At 39.0% G+C, this 16,819-nt stretch overlaps 1 protein-coding gene across 1 annotated transcript in view; it reads left to right on the top strand.

Moving 5' to 3' along the window:
* The first annotated feature begins 1,023 nt into the window (after positions 1-1,023).
* The window catches only part of LOC149192722 (uncharacterized), a 57,207-nt gene continuing 41,411 nt past the window's right edge, over positions 1,024-16,819 (top strand). Inside the window, exons 1-3 of the mRNA XM_089404683.1 lie at positions 1,024-1,181; positions 4,062-4,211; positions 4,541-5,192. Of these exons, the coding sequence (XP_089260809.1) occupies positions 4,080-4,211; positions 4,541-5,192 (784 nt within the window). The 5' untranslated portion in view covers positions 1,024-1,181; positions 4,062-4,079. The remainder of the gene's footprint in view (positions 1,182-4,061; positions 4,212-4,540; positions 5,193-16,819) is intronic.

The raw sequence follows: 16,819 nt of genomic DNA on the forward strand, positions 1-16,819 counted from the left end.
TTACATTGACATTGCCATGCAAACACAAAGATATGCCCAGCACCATGCATAAAGAAATTACCACACAATAAAGAAATTGTACAACACCATGATAGGTGAAACAAAACTTCACCCTTGTCCCAAACATATTTATCCTAGTGCATTTAATATCAAATTTAAAGAAAAACTAAGAATCAATCAAATTGCAAATTTTCTTATAATAAAATAATTATTTTATACACTATTTAATTTTGTAACAAACTTTTTTGAATTGTTGAAATCCAATGGTGTTTAAAGTGAGAGCTCTCATTGATTTAGGACTCTAATTAAATTTCAATTTTTTTTTTTTTTCTTTCTATGTAGCCAAAAATCTTATTCTCCAACCTATAAGTAAGAATAAGATATTCTTTAGAGCTCAATGTTGTATAACAACAAGGATCAAACTCATTATAATAATAGATTTGATATAAGCTCAATATATCATTTACAAACTAAGTGGATAAAATAACAATAATTTCACTTAACCACTCCAAATAAAAATAAATGACAAATTCCCAACATTTTAAATAAATTGACAATTAAAAACAAAAAACATTTAAAAAAAAATCCTCCAAAATTTATATTTTTAATTTTCTTTTCCTAAAATTAATAATAATTGAAAAATTCCTTGTCATGCTTGGTTAGCCAAAAAGAATCCTGCTACCAAGTTACCAAAAAAGAATCCTCACACTTTCAAATAACTTATTATTTATGGGTCCCTACTACCTCCAAACCATCTAAACCCTACACAACAAAACAAGGCATTCTAACGTTGCGTGAACCGCCCCCTTCTTTTAATAAAGGTTCCAAGTGCCACCGCTCTTAAAACTAACGGAGTATTCCATACGTATATACGGTTGGTTCCTGCCTGTGAATCAAAAAATACGTGGATTCCTAAATTCCGTCCTATGCACGTAGTTGGTGGCGGGCATTATTTTTGGCGTGCATAATATAGCCAGAATTTATTTTTATTCATTTTTAGGGAGAATTCTTTTCTCGGCATATCGTATTCTATCGGCTGCTTTATCCCTCGACAATCGTGTTTTGGTATATTCTTATATATTTTAACAATAATCTCCGGCTTTCTTCATCATTGTCTATTGCTTTCTATGCTCTCGAAGGCGCAGGGTACTGCACAAGATATTTGGGTTTTCTTTGCTTGGGTAAGCCTTCCTTGTTTTTGATGCATGGTCCGTGTATTGTAAATTGCAGGGAGGATTTTATGTTAAATTGATCATCTCTCGGAGCCCAACTTATGAATTTGCTGGTCACTGATGCCAAATTCATGCCTTGTCCAGGGGCCATGCCTCAGTTATTTGTTCTCAAGTACTTCTGATTCTCTGGATTCCATATGACTGGGTTTAATATGAAATATAAGGTCTATATGGGGCATATATTCCTTTTAAATTGCCCACCAATTGAGATTTTTTATTATTGTTCTGGTAAAAGCTCTTAGCAAGGAGGTTCTGCAGGTGCTAGCATAGTGGAGAAGTAAGGTCTTATCTGTACTGATATTTGATAGGGTATGTGAGTTTTTTTCTTAGTTATATATGTGTGGCAGATGAGGGTGATGATGATTACCCTTTCGAAGGGCACAATCGGTTATGCAGGAGCCCCTATTATTGACTGTAGTTTGTTCTCGGATACTAATCAGACAAATATATTATCCACAAGTGCCAGAAAGCTTGTTCTGTTTGATTAGAATTTACGATAGTTATCCATAAACTATTTTGCTGATAAATATTAGAAATTGTAATGTGAACACCGATAGTTTTCTGATTCAATTTCAATGAATGGATTCAATTTCCTTTCAACCTGGAGTTGGTTCACCAGTAAGGTTGAAAATATGTCAAGCCAAAGAAAGACTGCCTTTTGTGGTGTCGGTGTATGCTTTTCTTAATACTTTCAGTGAGAATGAAAAAAAAGGTGAACTTTCCTGGCTGGATATTGACAGGAATTTGACAGCTATTGGAGCCACGACTTCAAAACTTGGTTGATATTGGAAAAGGGAGTGGAAAAACTGTCTTCTAGCACATGTTGCAGCATAATTTTTTTTGTGTGATCCTCATTGAATCTTATGAGCCCTTTATTGATGCTTATATCATTGGTAGTCATAGTTAAACAGGGCAAGGAACCTGAGGCAATTAGAATCTCATAGTTAAAAAATTAAAAATGTTCCTTGGGCATAAATGATAATATTCATGCAAAAATTCCAATCTATGCATCTGAATTCCTGTGGAACGTGCCAAAATGAGAACGCAGCAGGTGCAGTTAAAAGTGGAAATACCCATTAAAATCTGGCTTGTAACAATGACATTTTTGCCGTGGAACAAAGGTGTTGTCTGGATTTAATAATTTCATATTATGTATTCTCTTAGCTTATTTTTTTCTTTTTCTTTTACCATGTTACAATGCCCGATAAAACCTTTGGGTGCTTCTCTTCATTTTAAGGATGGAAGGTAAACCCTAGATTCTTCAGATCACAAGGTCCGGTCAACAACAGGGCTCAGGGCTCGAAGCCATTATAATAATATATGCATTGAGAGCTCAACATGTTACTTAACAGAACCAAACCTGGGTAGGGAGGATAATACTCCATCCCACAACCACTTGGGGTAGACCTAACTGACATTTTTTAACTCTATATTGATATGTCTTCCTTCATCAATTTTCATTTAGTTCGTGAAGTTTTTGCTTTCTGTTATAAAATTTTCTTCCCCTTTACTGGGCTCTTTGTTAGTAATGACATTGGTTCATTGAAATTTATGAGAAAAATACAGTTTGGAATGATTTGGTTTCTCGGGCAGGAACAAAGAATACTATGTGTATTACCTCTAATGTTTTCTAGCATTAAATGGCGATGTAGAGTCTGGACTAGTGCATAACTTTTTTTTAGCTACTTTGCTTTTAATCTGTGTTCGGATTATGCAATTGTTCTTGGCCAACTCTCCATCATTCCAAAGGTTAATGTCAGACCCATTTTCAACATAGATTTCTGTTGCGCAACTTACAAGAGCTGTTATATATCTTCAATATGATAGTAATAGTATCCCAGATGGCATGCACAATGATTTCATACCAATGCTTATTGCCACAAGAGAGCACGTGTATTTTCCAATATCCCATCTAGTTTTTAATTTCAATTCTGTAATGTGCGCTAGCGAGTTCCATGTTGCTTGTGTACATTTGATGTAGTTTAACCTTTTTTGCCTGAATCTGAAGCATTCCTTCTATTTGTCTGCCATTTCTCTGTACTTCTGTCATCATGTTTCTTTAAATAAACGTTCCAATTGTGCCTTTTACGAACATGCTTTTTCAAACTTTACGTTTTTATTACCATCGGAGAATAGAAAATGAAACTAGCATTACTATTTCAATTCGGCATATACCTGCCTGGTAAAAGGTTACTATAACCGTCACCTTATTTTCAATTAGGAATAATTCTGAGAACTAAACAGTTTTATAAGACATATCTCCTATAGAGGAGAAGGCCAATTACTTCAAAGTTTTAACAGCTTACCTGTAGCTATTTAGGTGTTGAAGCTAAAAGGAACAGCTTAACCTGTATTATCATAATTATGATTTACAAAATAAGAAATACCATTATAGCTTAGTATTCACAAGGGATAGATTTTTGCTTGTTAATTTTGTGGTTGACAGAGCAGGAAATGTGTGTTGCCCATACACTGCTTAAAAGAATGAAAATCTTGACATTGATTGTGAATGACGGCAAGGTTTCTTACATCAAAGCTGTTTGTTTTTCTTGGTATGTTCTGAATCTATTGCAACTATGATATTCTTCTTCAAAGTATTATTCTACCTCCCCTCCTTTGATGGGTTGTATGCTTAATTTTGATTGTTTGTATTTGTTAATATTTCCATATATATAATCTAGTGCTGCTAATGGTCATCTAAGTTAATTTCTTGAGGATTCTTCCGCTCTAGGAACTTGTAAGCTTGTTAAGTTATGTCTCTAGTTAGTTAGTGCACAGAACAGGATAAAAGCATGGACAAGTTAAGGCTCACATTTATTTGCACTGCAGTGAAAGAATAGAGTCAAAATGGGGCCAAAAGGTTTTGCAATATTTGACGTGGATGTTACATCAAAAGGATTATCTTGGATCGATCAGATGTACCAAAAGTTTGAGGCCATCTGTGTGGAGGTGGATCAAAATTCTTCTATTTTACTACAAGTGAGAATCTTAGACTTCAGTCTTAACATTTACGTGTCATTTTGGACATGTCGATTTTATCAGTAGGATCTGCATATTATGATTTTCATTAGTTTTTTTGAAGAGAAATTGCTGGTATAGTATCTAGTTACTACCATTTTTGTGACTATTTCTTTTGATTTCCTATATGGTGTCATCTTTCTAATCCATATATCTAAGTAGGAGTCTGCTGGTTCCGAAAGGTTATACAGTAGTTTATTTCAGTCTTTAGGTTTACTATTGGAAAGTCAATATTTAAATACACAATACGGTGAAAGTGACAGCTTTTTTAACATTTACTATTTTTGCAGGAGACAACAAAGTATGTTGAAAACCAAGTCGCTGTAGTTGGTACAAATGTGCGGAAAATTTGTGAAGAAGTCATTCAGGATATCCTTCCACCAGGTCCTGACTCTGCTATCAAAAGCATGGCTTCTGACATATCTCTTGACTTTGTTGAAGAGTTTGAGCTGTTTGAAAAGCCAAAATCAAATCCAAAAAAGTTACATGCTTTAAATGTGGAATCTGAGGCCTATCCCAAATTGGAGCAGAACTATGTTTCTAGCGAAAGCTTATCTTTTGACACATCTATCGACTTTACTGAAGAGTTTGACACTTCCCCAAATCAGAAAAAGTTAGACACTTTGAATGTGGAATCTGTGGTCTCTTCCAAATTGGAGCAGAGCTATGTCTCTACTGGGCAAGATTCAGTTTGTGCCTTTCCAGTTCCTGATAAATTGCAAAAGGACCATCCAGTTCTGCCTGAGGAAAAATCTTCTGAATTCCCAGCCTCGGACATTTTGGAACAGCCACCTTGTCTGTCTGTTGAGGATCTGTCTGTTCCTGAAGACGTAAGCTTTAAAAATGAAGCACAAAAGCAGTCTCTCCAGCTTCAGCTTGAAGCAAATGCATGCATTGATCTTCCCCAAGGTGCTTTGCTTAAATCACCAGCAGATAAAACTGGTAAGTTGAAACCAACTTCGTTGCATTTTTCTTCTTCTGTTTCTTCTTGTTCATCTCTTTCATGCTTCACTAGTTAGTATGATTTTTGATACTGAAATGAGATGGACCAAATTTTATTGCAGTGCCTATGGTGGTGCTAGAACTTTGGTACAAGTTATTCAATTTAAGGCTTCTTTATGGTTTTTTAAAACCTTTATATTATTATTATTTTATTTTGTGTATCCAGAAGATTCAGCAACTGGGCTGGGCTGGTTAAATCAGGGGATTTTAACCTCGAACCTCAAATTTTCACAAAGACTTCATATCACAGTGATTGCCAATTGAGTCGCACCCCTGGGAGTTAAGGCTTATTTATGTTTTCTTTTGCCACAAATATTGGCTCTCTTAGTGTAAAACATGTGGTTGACCTTTTAATATAGAATTGACTTAGAAATGTAAACACAACAGCACAAAACAGTTGCGGACAAAACAACAACTACAAGAAGACATCTTGTATCAGAGAGAGGCAGCATAATTCCAGAGCCTATTATTCACCCAAGAGAATACAACTGAGGACTACATATTAGAAGTCATCAAACCTTCAGACCACAGGACTCACTCCCTCCTTTCAATACAAGGTGGTGATACCCTTCAACATGAATACGGTGCCCACCATTCAACCAGTCCTAGCTTCTTAAAAAAGTATTTCTTCCGTAATTTTTCTACAACATTCTGTAACTTTAGCCTTTCTTTATTAAAAGATTAGACCTTGATACTTCTCAGGATTGCACAATATAACAAAATATTATTGTCTTGCAAATCATTACTGAGGATAGTTGTTTTTTTTTCTCCAAGAAAAAAAGCACACATTCTATTCACAGTAGAACAAAATGTGCATTCTTCAGGTGCTTTTGCACATTACAAAATAGGCAAGTTTTAGTTACCTGCAGAGCAGAGTTAAAGGTAAACATACAAGCAAAATGTGGGAACTTATATGATTTTTCATACTCTATAGAGATCTCAGAAATGCTTCTCCATTGGAGCTCAAATCTGCTCTTTACTAGTCACATATTACCTTTCAGAGACAGTCATCCATGGAGTCTACTCCAGTTTTGAAATTATATCACAGTTAAGTCATAAATAGAAATATGGTGCTATTATGTATGAAATTCCCACTGGCCGAGTCAACCCTATCTTCGACAATGCATCTGCCCCCCTTTTATGTTCTCTATAAATGTATGAGAATGTGATATGGTTAAATTCTCTGGAAATTACCTTGAGTTGACTAGCTAAAGTCTGTAAGATATGTCCGAACCACCTGAATTCTCGTCATCTAATTCACAACAAAAGATGAATCACCAAAAACATGATGATTTGTTATATTCTTTGATAGTGCCAACTTTAACAAGGAGTGCAATGCAAGTTCTGCTATTGTTGTTGGTACTGCTACCTACACAAGCACAGAAATCCAATGATGTTCATCCTGAAGGAGTAGCAGAACTCCTCCAAAGCCACATTGAATCATCTCCCTAACATGCACTGTCAAAAAGCCACAAGGGAAAGATTTGTCCCAAACAAGCTTGCTGATGGTCTGAGAGTTCATAGTTGCCCCTTGTGTTATATAGTGTTGTGCCACTCCAGCGACCTGCCTAGAGACTTGTACTGTTAAAACAACCCGTCTTGGAAGGGGCTAAAATTTTGGGCCAACCAAATACCCCACGGTCAGAAATAGGACTGCAGCAAATGTTTCAAGCTCAGATTTTAATTTGTTATGCCATAATGATAATCCCTCAAAATATGAGCAGCATAAAACTGTTAATATCAAGCCAATGATAAATATCAATCCAGATTTGAAGTGAATATGGGCACTTGGAGAAAATATGTGATACAGTTTTCTCCTCATTTCTACAAAGGTAGTGTTGAAGTTTCTAAGTTTACTTAGCTAGAAACCCTCCATGCACTTTATTTGATTTATTCCTACCTACTTGTTATTTTCCTTAACAAGTTATTTACTATGTAAATACTGAAAATAAACACTAGTGCGTGCTCAACATATTACAGATCAGCAACTAAAAGAAACAGAAACAAACACATCATATGACACCATTATTTTTGGACTAATGTCCCCGGAAAAACCCAATGTGGGAAAACCGGTGCAGCTATCTGAGTGTTTTCTTATTAAGCAATATCAGAGTACAATCTGGGCGCCGAAATTGGCCTATCCAACAGAGAATTTCCATGCTAGTAATATCTCTCAATTTCTGACAAATCTACTCGCTGAAACCTCGGATAAATCTTCTGGCAGTTACTCAGCACCAATCTGCCCCAGAAATGCCAGCGTCTGCCCAATCTGGACTGTGTCAGCCTCTCCTATCCCAATATTGGCCCTGCGTCAACCCCATGAGGCCTTGCGTCAGCTCTCTGACCCTCTGCGTCAGCGACGTTGGCCTCTCTGGTGCTCTACACAGCACTTAGTTGCCTCTACGTGGCCCTGCGTGAGCACTGGCTGCTCCTGCATCACTCTCTCAAGCTACTTTGCTGCTCTCCCGGCACTATCTCTGCCTCTCTGTACTCAATGCCCCTCAGCTGCTCTCTGATCACTGATTCTATCTCTCTTAGCAAACCCCGTTCTAGAGAATAGAATGACTGATCATTTTGGTGTATTCTCTAGTGACCCTCAAGCCTCCTCTTATACTTTTCTTGTTGACATATCAACGGCCGAGATTAAGTCCCTAATCAACGGCTAAGATTAGATCTGGTTTGATCCATGTCTTTTGGACCATTCTAACATAGTGTCATATTAATACACATTAATATTTTATTTTCCTTAAGTTTAGACTTAGGGACTCCATTAAAAATATTAATTATTTTAATATCTCCTGATTTGTTTAGAATCTGCCCAAACCCTTTCTAGGTATTGGAGATCTCATGTGCCCCAACCTCTCCACCAAATTTCGTGGCTAGAGCACATCCGATGCTACCCCAAATCAACACTCCCTCTTAGCGAGGATTGTGCTCTAGCAATACTCCTCACTTAGTATTATCCTGATCATTCGGCATCGGTGCCTGTGCATTGTGCTGCCCACCGCTACACTGCAATTCAGTCACTGAGAAGTAAGTAACTGATTTCCCTGTTGGGCTAGAGACACCCACTAATGCTGAAGCTCCCTCTGCCGCTGACAAGTGCTCCCTCTCTGACCTCTGCACTATTGCAACAACTCCCTGCATCTCGCACCGTTGCACACCTCTCTGTGCCATGCCGCACTGGTGCAACACTCCTGTGCTTCTCGCACTGCTACAACTTGCTAGCCTCGCGCTGTCTCGGGACTCCTGCACTGTAGCTCTCTCTGTCGCTCCATCCCCATCCGTCTCCACCCGACTCAGTCAGTCCTGCTACTCCTCTTTGGAGCTCTCGTAGCAAGGTCTAATCCAAGAGGCTGGGTACCTCAAGGATCCTGCTCCTGTAGTCGGCCTGACTACAACTTGATGTCTCCCCACTTCCGCTCAAGTGGTGCATGTGCACTCATGGCACAATCATCGTCTGTCAGAACTTCCTTCTCTGCTCGTGCTGGCACTGCCTTAGTCTTAGAAGACTCTCCCTTACTCTTCTTCCTTGGACACTGGGTTGTATAATGACACAGCTCCCCATAGTGGAAGCACTTGATCTTGGAGAGATCCTTCTTCTTATGCTTTTCCTGCTTTCCCTCAGATGCTAGGGCCACGTCTTCCTGCTCTTGCTTGACTTTGATCCCCTTGCTGCTACTACCTATCTTCGACTGCCGTCTGATCTCTTCCTGGCAAAGAGCTGCCCACATCTCGTCGCAAGGTGGAAGTGTCCCTCTGCCCAGTATACTCTGGACCAGTGTTGCAGGAAACGTCCCCTCCGAAACGTGTTTCGTAAAAACCGAAACGCGAATCTGGCTGAAAAATGCGGTTCCTGCCATTTCAGAATCTTATGGCCCGATCCGCGTTTCGGTTTTTTTCCAAACGCGTTTTGTACGGAGATAATTGAGAAACTATATGCTTAGCACTGGTCCATTTGGGAGCATGCATGCAATTAGCGATTCCAGGATGATGATGATCGAGTTGAGATGACACGCCCATCTGGTCCCTTGGTTCCTAGGTTCCATGGTTCAACACCAACAACAAGGGGTTCGTCTTCATCAGTTTCAGTGCCACAACTCCCACAGGCACCATCTTCTTCATTGCCACCACATGGAGGCCTGTCGCCACGTTCTCTTCGTGGTGGAAGGAGGAGAGATTAGTAGATATATTCACAATTTACTACTTTTGTCATAGATTAATCATTAGACTTGTAGGCTTGTGAATTTGAACCTTTTTGTCTTGGTGGTGACCAAGTGATCTATTTTGTAAACATTATTATTTGAATTATGGACATGACAAATGTTGACAGTTGCTCACTTGCTAGATAAATCATAATATGCTCTATGTTTTATAATATGCTTAAATGTTTTATGTTTTATAATATGCTTAAAAATTTGATGTATGTTTGTAATTGCTAGAATATAGATGGTTGATGCTTGAATAATTAATCATTGATGTACATACTAGTAACTACAATGGAGTCATGGATGCCATATCTATCTTGATTTATGCAAAAATATGCATGTTTTCATGTCTTCTACAACTAATTTGGTATTTGAGATGTTTATTTTGAATATAAATGCAAAAAAATATAAAATATATATATATATATATATAGCAGACGCTTCCACAGATGCTTTGCTTCCTAGATTTTGAAAATGACGCTTCCGCATCCTCGCTTCCAAAAAATGTCCCCGTTTCGTCCCCGCTTCATGCAACATTGCTCTGGACAAATACTTCCTAGTCTTCTGAGACAACAATTAGGGCTGTCCTCACCATTAGCTCCTGATCCGGTGTCGCCCCTATAGCAGTGAACTGGTCTCAGATCTCATTCAGTCCTCTGATGAAGGTGTCAATCAGTTGTCCCTTCTTCCTCTGATACGACCTCATCTGATTCTCAAGCAACATTCTTCTCTGCACAGAAATATGCTAGTACAACTTCTTGAGAGCCCCCCACATCTCAAATGTCGTTTCCTTCTCGACTATGTGTGGTACTACATGATCCTTGACCCCATTAAGGATAATGCTCTTGGCCCTCGCCATCGCCTCCTCGTACCTGTCATTATCACTGGGTCAACTGGGACATCTGTTACCTTCAAGGCGAAGTTCTTGACATGATTCCTGTCATGTACGGATAAGATTCTGGCCTTCCAGACTGCGAAGTTCGATGCTCCGTCTAGTCTATCCTGGTCTCTTACTCCATGTAGTGCCATGATACTCCTCTACTTCTCTCTTGGAAGTTCTCTGTTCGACTCCTTTGAGTCTCTACTTCCCGTTTGGAAGTTCTCTTTTGGACTCCCTCTGAGTCTTGATTTCCCTCGTGGAAATCCTTCCGTCGCTTGTCGAGATGCCCCCTACTCTAATCGTCTTGTGCAACCGCACCACTGCTTTGGGTTCCTCGGTTAGAAACCCTCGGTAGCAACTCCTCTGGCCCTGCTCTGTCAGGTACTATTTTGACTACAGTGCCTCACCATCTCCACTTTGCAATATTCCTACAGCCTTCTAAACCTCAGCAACTGCCTATATGTGGACTGTGTCAGCCCCTCTTTGCCTGATGTTGGCCATGCGTCACCCCGGATGGGTTTGCGTCAACCCTCTGGCCCTCTACGTGAGTAACGTTGGCTTCTCTGAGGCTCTGCACAGCTCCCGGCTGCCTCTGCGTGGCCCTGCGTGAGCCTTGGCTGGCTCTGCGTCACTCTCCTTGGCTTCTGTGCTGCTAGAAACAACTTCTGTCACTTCGGGACAACTGTTTTTTTGTTGCTATTGCTCCGCTCGGCTGATGTCCTTTAGTCCTCTTGTGATCTGCAGTCACGCTTCGATACCATGTTGAAGTTCTAAGTTTACTTAGTTAGAAACCCTCCATGCACTCTATCTGATTTATTCATACCTACTTGTTATTTTCCTTAACAAGTTATTTACAATGTAAATACTGAAAATAAATATTAGTGCATACTCAACATATTATAGATCAACAACTAAAAGAAACAGAAACAAACATACCATATGACACCATTATTTTTGGACTAATGTCCCCGGAAAAACCCAATGTGGGAAAACCGGTGCAGCTATCTGAGGGTTTTCTTATTAAAGAATATCAGAGTACAATCTGGGTGCCAAAACTGGCCTACCCAACAGAGAATTTCCTTGGCAGTAATACCTCTCAGTTTCTGACAAATCTACTGGCTATAACCTCGGATAATCCTTCCGTCAGCTACTCAGCACCAATCTGCCTCAGAAACCCCAGCGTCTGCCCAATCTGGACTGCGTTAGCCTCTCCTAGCCCAGCGTTGGCCTTGCGTCAGCCTATCTTGACCTGCGTCAGCCCCAGGAGGCCTTGCCCTGCGTCAACTCTCTGACCCTCTGCGTTAGCTATGCTGGCCTCTCTAGTGCTCTGCGTAGCACTTAGTTGCCTCTGCGTGGCCCTGCGTGAGCACTGGCTGCTCCTGCGTCACTCTCTCTGGCTGCTCTGCTGCTCTTCCGGCACTGTCTTTGCCTCTCTGTCTCTCTGTACTCAATGCCCCTCAGCTTCTCTCTGATCACTGATTCTATCTCTCTTAGCAAACCCCGCTCTAGAGAATAGAATGATTGATCACTCTGGTGTATTCTCCAAGTGACCCTCAAGCCTCCTCTTATACTTTTCTTGTTGACATATCAACGACCGAGATTAAGTCCCTAATCAACAGCTAAGATTAAGTCCCTAATCAACGGCTAAGATTAGATCTGGCTTGTTCCATGTCTTTTGGACCACTAACACAGTTTCATATTAATACACATTAATATTTTATTTTCCCTAAGTTTAGACTTAGGGACTCCATTAAAAATATTAATTATTTTAATATCTCCTGATCTATTTAGAATCTACCCAAACCCTTTCTGGGTATTGGAGATCTCATGTGCCCCAACCTCTCCACCAAATTTCGTGGCTAGAGCACATCCAATGCTACCCCAAATCAACAGGTAGCACCTACCTGGTCCATGATTGTTTTTCTTTTGTGAAAAGTCCCAGGTGGGTATTCTATCCATCACCGCTAACCACATCAGAATCTTTGTTTTTTTTGGAGCTATGACTGAGGACAGTTCTAACATAGACTTATTTTATATTTATTATAACATTGCAAAACTTTTTGTTTTACAAATTTTGACTTGCTAGCTTTACTCACCCCAACTGGTTATGTTTTCTAAAGCCCACAGCAATAGGCTTGGTTCTCTCCTCCTGTCTCCAGCAGCTTGCTTAGTCTGCTCTCATGTCTTCTCTTCATTAACTTCTGGACAAATTTTCCCTCATTTCAATTTGTTTTCCTTCCTGTTCCTACCCTTCTTTCTCACTGTTGTCTTCCTTATGTTTTTTCCCTTCAATAACAGTACGAATCTCTTGTTTTTTGATTGTATGTATTCATTTAATTCCTGTGCAGGTTCCAGGATTTAGATTATGGGAGGCATGCCTGATATAATTTAGTTATTGAACTGATAGTAGTAGGAACGATGTTTTCTTCAATGTGATGTTTCCTCGAGCATGTATTTCTGCTTCTCTAATGTCTTATATTGTTGTTGCATTTCCTAATATCTCAGTATTTTTTGTATTGCTGTTATTTTACCTACCGAAACTGTCTTTTAAGCTTAATTTTCAATAATTTTATTGTAAATATAGTTGAAGATGGAGAATTCACTGTTTCAGATAGATTTGGAGTCTGAAATAGGAAGTGAGGTGGATAACTTACTTATTGGAGTGTTTCCAAATATAAGATTCTTCCATACATTGCTGCTTCAGATCACTGGAATCGATTACTGGCTGAGGATGCATAAGGGCATGACTTAGAGTACTGTATAGTAATCAACAAACAAATGTTGAAAATTTAGAAGGATGCATTATATAATCCTTCAGAGATTGGATATTGCCATATTGTAAAAAACGAGAGATTTAACCTTCGATAACTTTTCTACTAGCCCTATCTAGCTGATCGGTGAAGCCATCCTCTCTAATCACGGATCCCATTGTCTTTACCATCTTTTGGGGGGGATGACAACAAATTTGGAAAGATCCTCCTTCAAGTCTAAACTAAGAGACCATGAAGGTATTGGATGACTTATCTAATTCAGTACACCTTCAAGAGAACTTGTGTGGAACATGGGCCAGAAACCTAGAGATCATCACAGTGTCCAGACTCCAAAGAAAGAAAAGTTGCCAGAACCGAACTGGAACTGGTAAATCTGGTTGGTTGGACTAGTTTTGGGAGGCCTCCAATTGGAACTGTTCTCCCAAACTGGAATTGCCTGGTTGGTTTGAACTGCTCCTGAACCGTTCTGAACCAGATAAAACTAGTCGGTTTTAGATAAATGATAAAACCTATCAGAATTGACTGGTTTAACTGATTTTGTTTTGCTTTACCTCTTTCCCCTCAAAAAACCAAAAATAAAATTTAAAAAGCCGCCAAAAGGAAAACCCTACAACTACCCTATAACCCAATTTTGATCTATTTAAGGATGTCCCCCTTCTGTTGTGAATGGACTTATCCTGGATGATTTGCAGCTGCTTCCACTGTCACATGATACAGATATTGGTGTTGGACCTTAAGGCCATCAAGTCAAGATGTTGAGCATATAATAGCAGCTGATAACCCTGAGGTACCCAACTGGATTTTAACCTATGACCTATGACCTACCTGTCAACAACATGCTGTGGGTGGATGATTCAACCAATTGAGCTAACCCTTGGGGCTGTCTAATGGTTTGGATTTACATAGATGTACATGAAGATATAATGTTTTGATGAAATTTTGAATATTTTATATATTTTTTGGTTGGCTAGTTTTGTTTCTGGTTTTGGTTTTTGGTGTCAAACCTGTTCAGTCACTGGCTTGGCCTTGATAACATTGTGTTGTCACAGGGGCAAGAGATCATAGCAAACTTGCACTAGATCAATGTAGGACACATATCCTCTTGGACAAAAGATGTAGAGATAATGTCATCTATCCAAAGAGATAATGGAAGAACCAGTATTGTCATGTATACTAGCTATTATAACATAATTGGTAATAGTTGTTTGAGCATTGAAATCCATGCTTATAATTGGTAGAGTGTCACTAGACAATGAGGCAGCACCATGACATGGGTTTTGTAGGCCTAGATCTAGGTCTAAATGCTTTGTTACCACTCAGTTAACTCAATTACCAGAAATAGCACAATAAACAGAAACCTCAAAGGAAAGAGTATCAGTTAATATCATGTGTCAAATACATCGTTGTGCAAATTGAGTGTGATTATATTCTTTATATACTACTTTCGCTCCTTACTCAGGTGGGCCTATTTATTGGCTGATGTATCCTTTGTATATTAGGTTGGGTGTATACCAATCTAATCTGAGGCAACTTCTTCCCATGTTGGATAAGAAGAATAAGATAATCTCCTCATAACATCATTTCATGTGTGAGGGAGAGATTGAGAGGGTTTGAGCTTGCGGAGCTTGTGGGAGATTTTTGGAGCTTGCAACCTTTGGGAGATTAAAGGGAGATTGTTGGAGAGCCAAAGAGGTAGGTTCTAATCCCATTCTTTTTTTTTCATGTAACATTTGTGTTTTTTATATGTTGAATGATTCGAGAATCAGGGTGTTCTTCTCTTCTCCTACTCTTTCCCATTCCTCCCTCATTCAACAAACATGATGGTGAGATGGCTTAGCCTTATCTTGTTGGTTCCATTTTTTGCTACGATGATGGTGTTTGGAAGCAAAAGAAGAAGATGAAGTGGGTAGTGGTGGAGGGTGCCCTGGTGAAGAGGAGGAGTCCAAGAGGAAGAGGAGGAGGATAATGGGAGTGAAGATGTTGGAAAGAGAACTATGGTAGACCAAACACCCTTGTGGAAATATGTTAGAAGGCTTTGAGGAGGGAAAGGGGGTGGAACCACTAAATTTGTATGCCGCCATTGTAAATCTACGTACACATGTTCATATACCCGTGCCATAAAGCCTCTATGTGGGAAAATGGCATTGGATGGAAATAAGCAAATAGGAATCAAAGCCTGTGCAAATGTGTCAACAAAATAAAGAGACAAATATATAAGGGAAGAGGAGGAAGCACAATACCAATCAAAAAGATCAAAGGGTGAATATGACACCACTAGCACACATAGAGCAAAAACTATATCAATCCACCCATGGTAGTGGATTCACAGCCACAGGTGCCATAAACATCCCTTTAAGGCATAGAACAATATCATCCACTAGCATTTCTCAAGTTGCACCATCTTTGCCGCCATCTCCATCTGCAACCTCACGTGGAGGTCATGTGCCTCATGGTTCTGGCGTGCCCGTCCCACTATGCAAGAGGAGACTCCCATTACTCATAGACCAGGAGAAAAGAAATTAGAAATTTCTTGTGGCAAGAAGAAATTTTAGTAGATAGTATATTTACTTATCTCTTCTAGTTTCTAGTACTTTTTATAACTTTTGACTTTTTCATATTTATTATGGTATTTTTTGTAAACATTATATGACAATTTAAGTTTAAAGTTTGAAGTTGGCAATTATAACTCATTGTTAATGAATTATGAATTATGATGCTTCGTGAAAGTTGAAGCATTTCATTTCATGTTTGATTTTCTTTGTTATAGCTTGGTAATGGTTACAAGTACAACTTTAATGATGACAAATGTTAGATTGAATTTTGAAATTGAAACTTTAAGATTGATGAGAATCGAGATGTTGTAACTTGTGGACTTGTGGTTGATGAAGATTATAACTATTAGATGATTGATGTTATATGGGTTAATCCATGTTTTTATGCTTTTTATAACTAATTCATCATTCTACATGCTTTTGTTGACATATATGCATCAAAATATATAAAAACATATATTATATAAAAATCGCTCTTGACCCAGAAGCTTTTGAAAATTGTTGCTCCCCACTCCCGCTTACAAGCAAACATAGCGACAAATTGTTAATGCAACCAACTCCTACTCACCTAGTTCATTCAATAGTAGGCACACATCCCAACAATACTTAACACTTAGCCAATATCAACATCAACACTTAGCCAACAAAAAGCAATGCGAGGAACAATAACTTCCAACAATCATGCAACACACATGTATGTATGGGCGACATCCAAGGTAGGTGCCTTAAATTTTATTATATTAAGAATGTTATAACGTACAATAGAGGAGTGTGGCTAATCTCTTGCGGCTCATTTATAGATTGCAATTTCACAAGGGAAAAATAACCTACAAGTATTGTCAATCCAACCTTTAGAGCAACCAGGGGTTTGTCTCTTATAGGTCCCATTTTCTTCTTCATCTCACTCGGGCAGTGCAATTCGTCCCACTATGCCCAAACTTGAACTTGGAAAAATTTCAAAAGTCCTTACACTCCTTGTCATTCTAAGGTGGACCCATGTACCATAATAGTAATTCTAAGGTGGATCCAAGGACCAACATAGTCAACTTGCTTTCCTTGGTGACTGTCCATGTCCGACAAGTATGCCTAGTAGTGCACCCAAGTTTACCCAAGTGTGCCTCAAATCATCCAAGTGCACTTTGTCTAAGTCATCCCA

Source organism: Pinus tabuliformis, chromosome 2_2, assembly GCF_031772625.1.
Source record: "Pinus tabuliformis cultivar Carrire ecotype Pingquan chromosome 2_2, CPIR1, whole genome shotgun sequence".
Taxonomy (NCBI): domain Eukaryota; kingdom Viridiplantae; phylum Streptophyta; class Pinopsida; order Pinales; family Pinaceae; genus Pinus; species Pinus tabuliformis.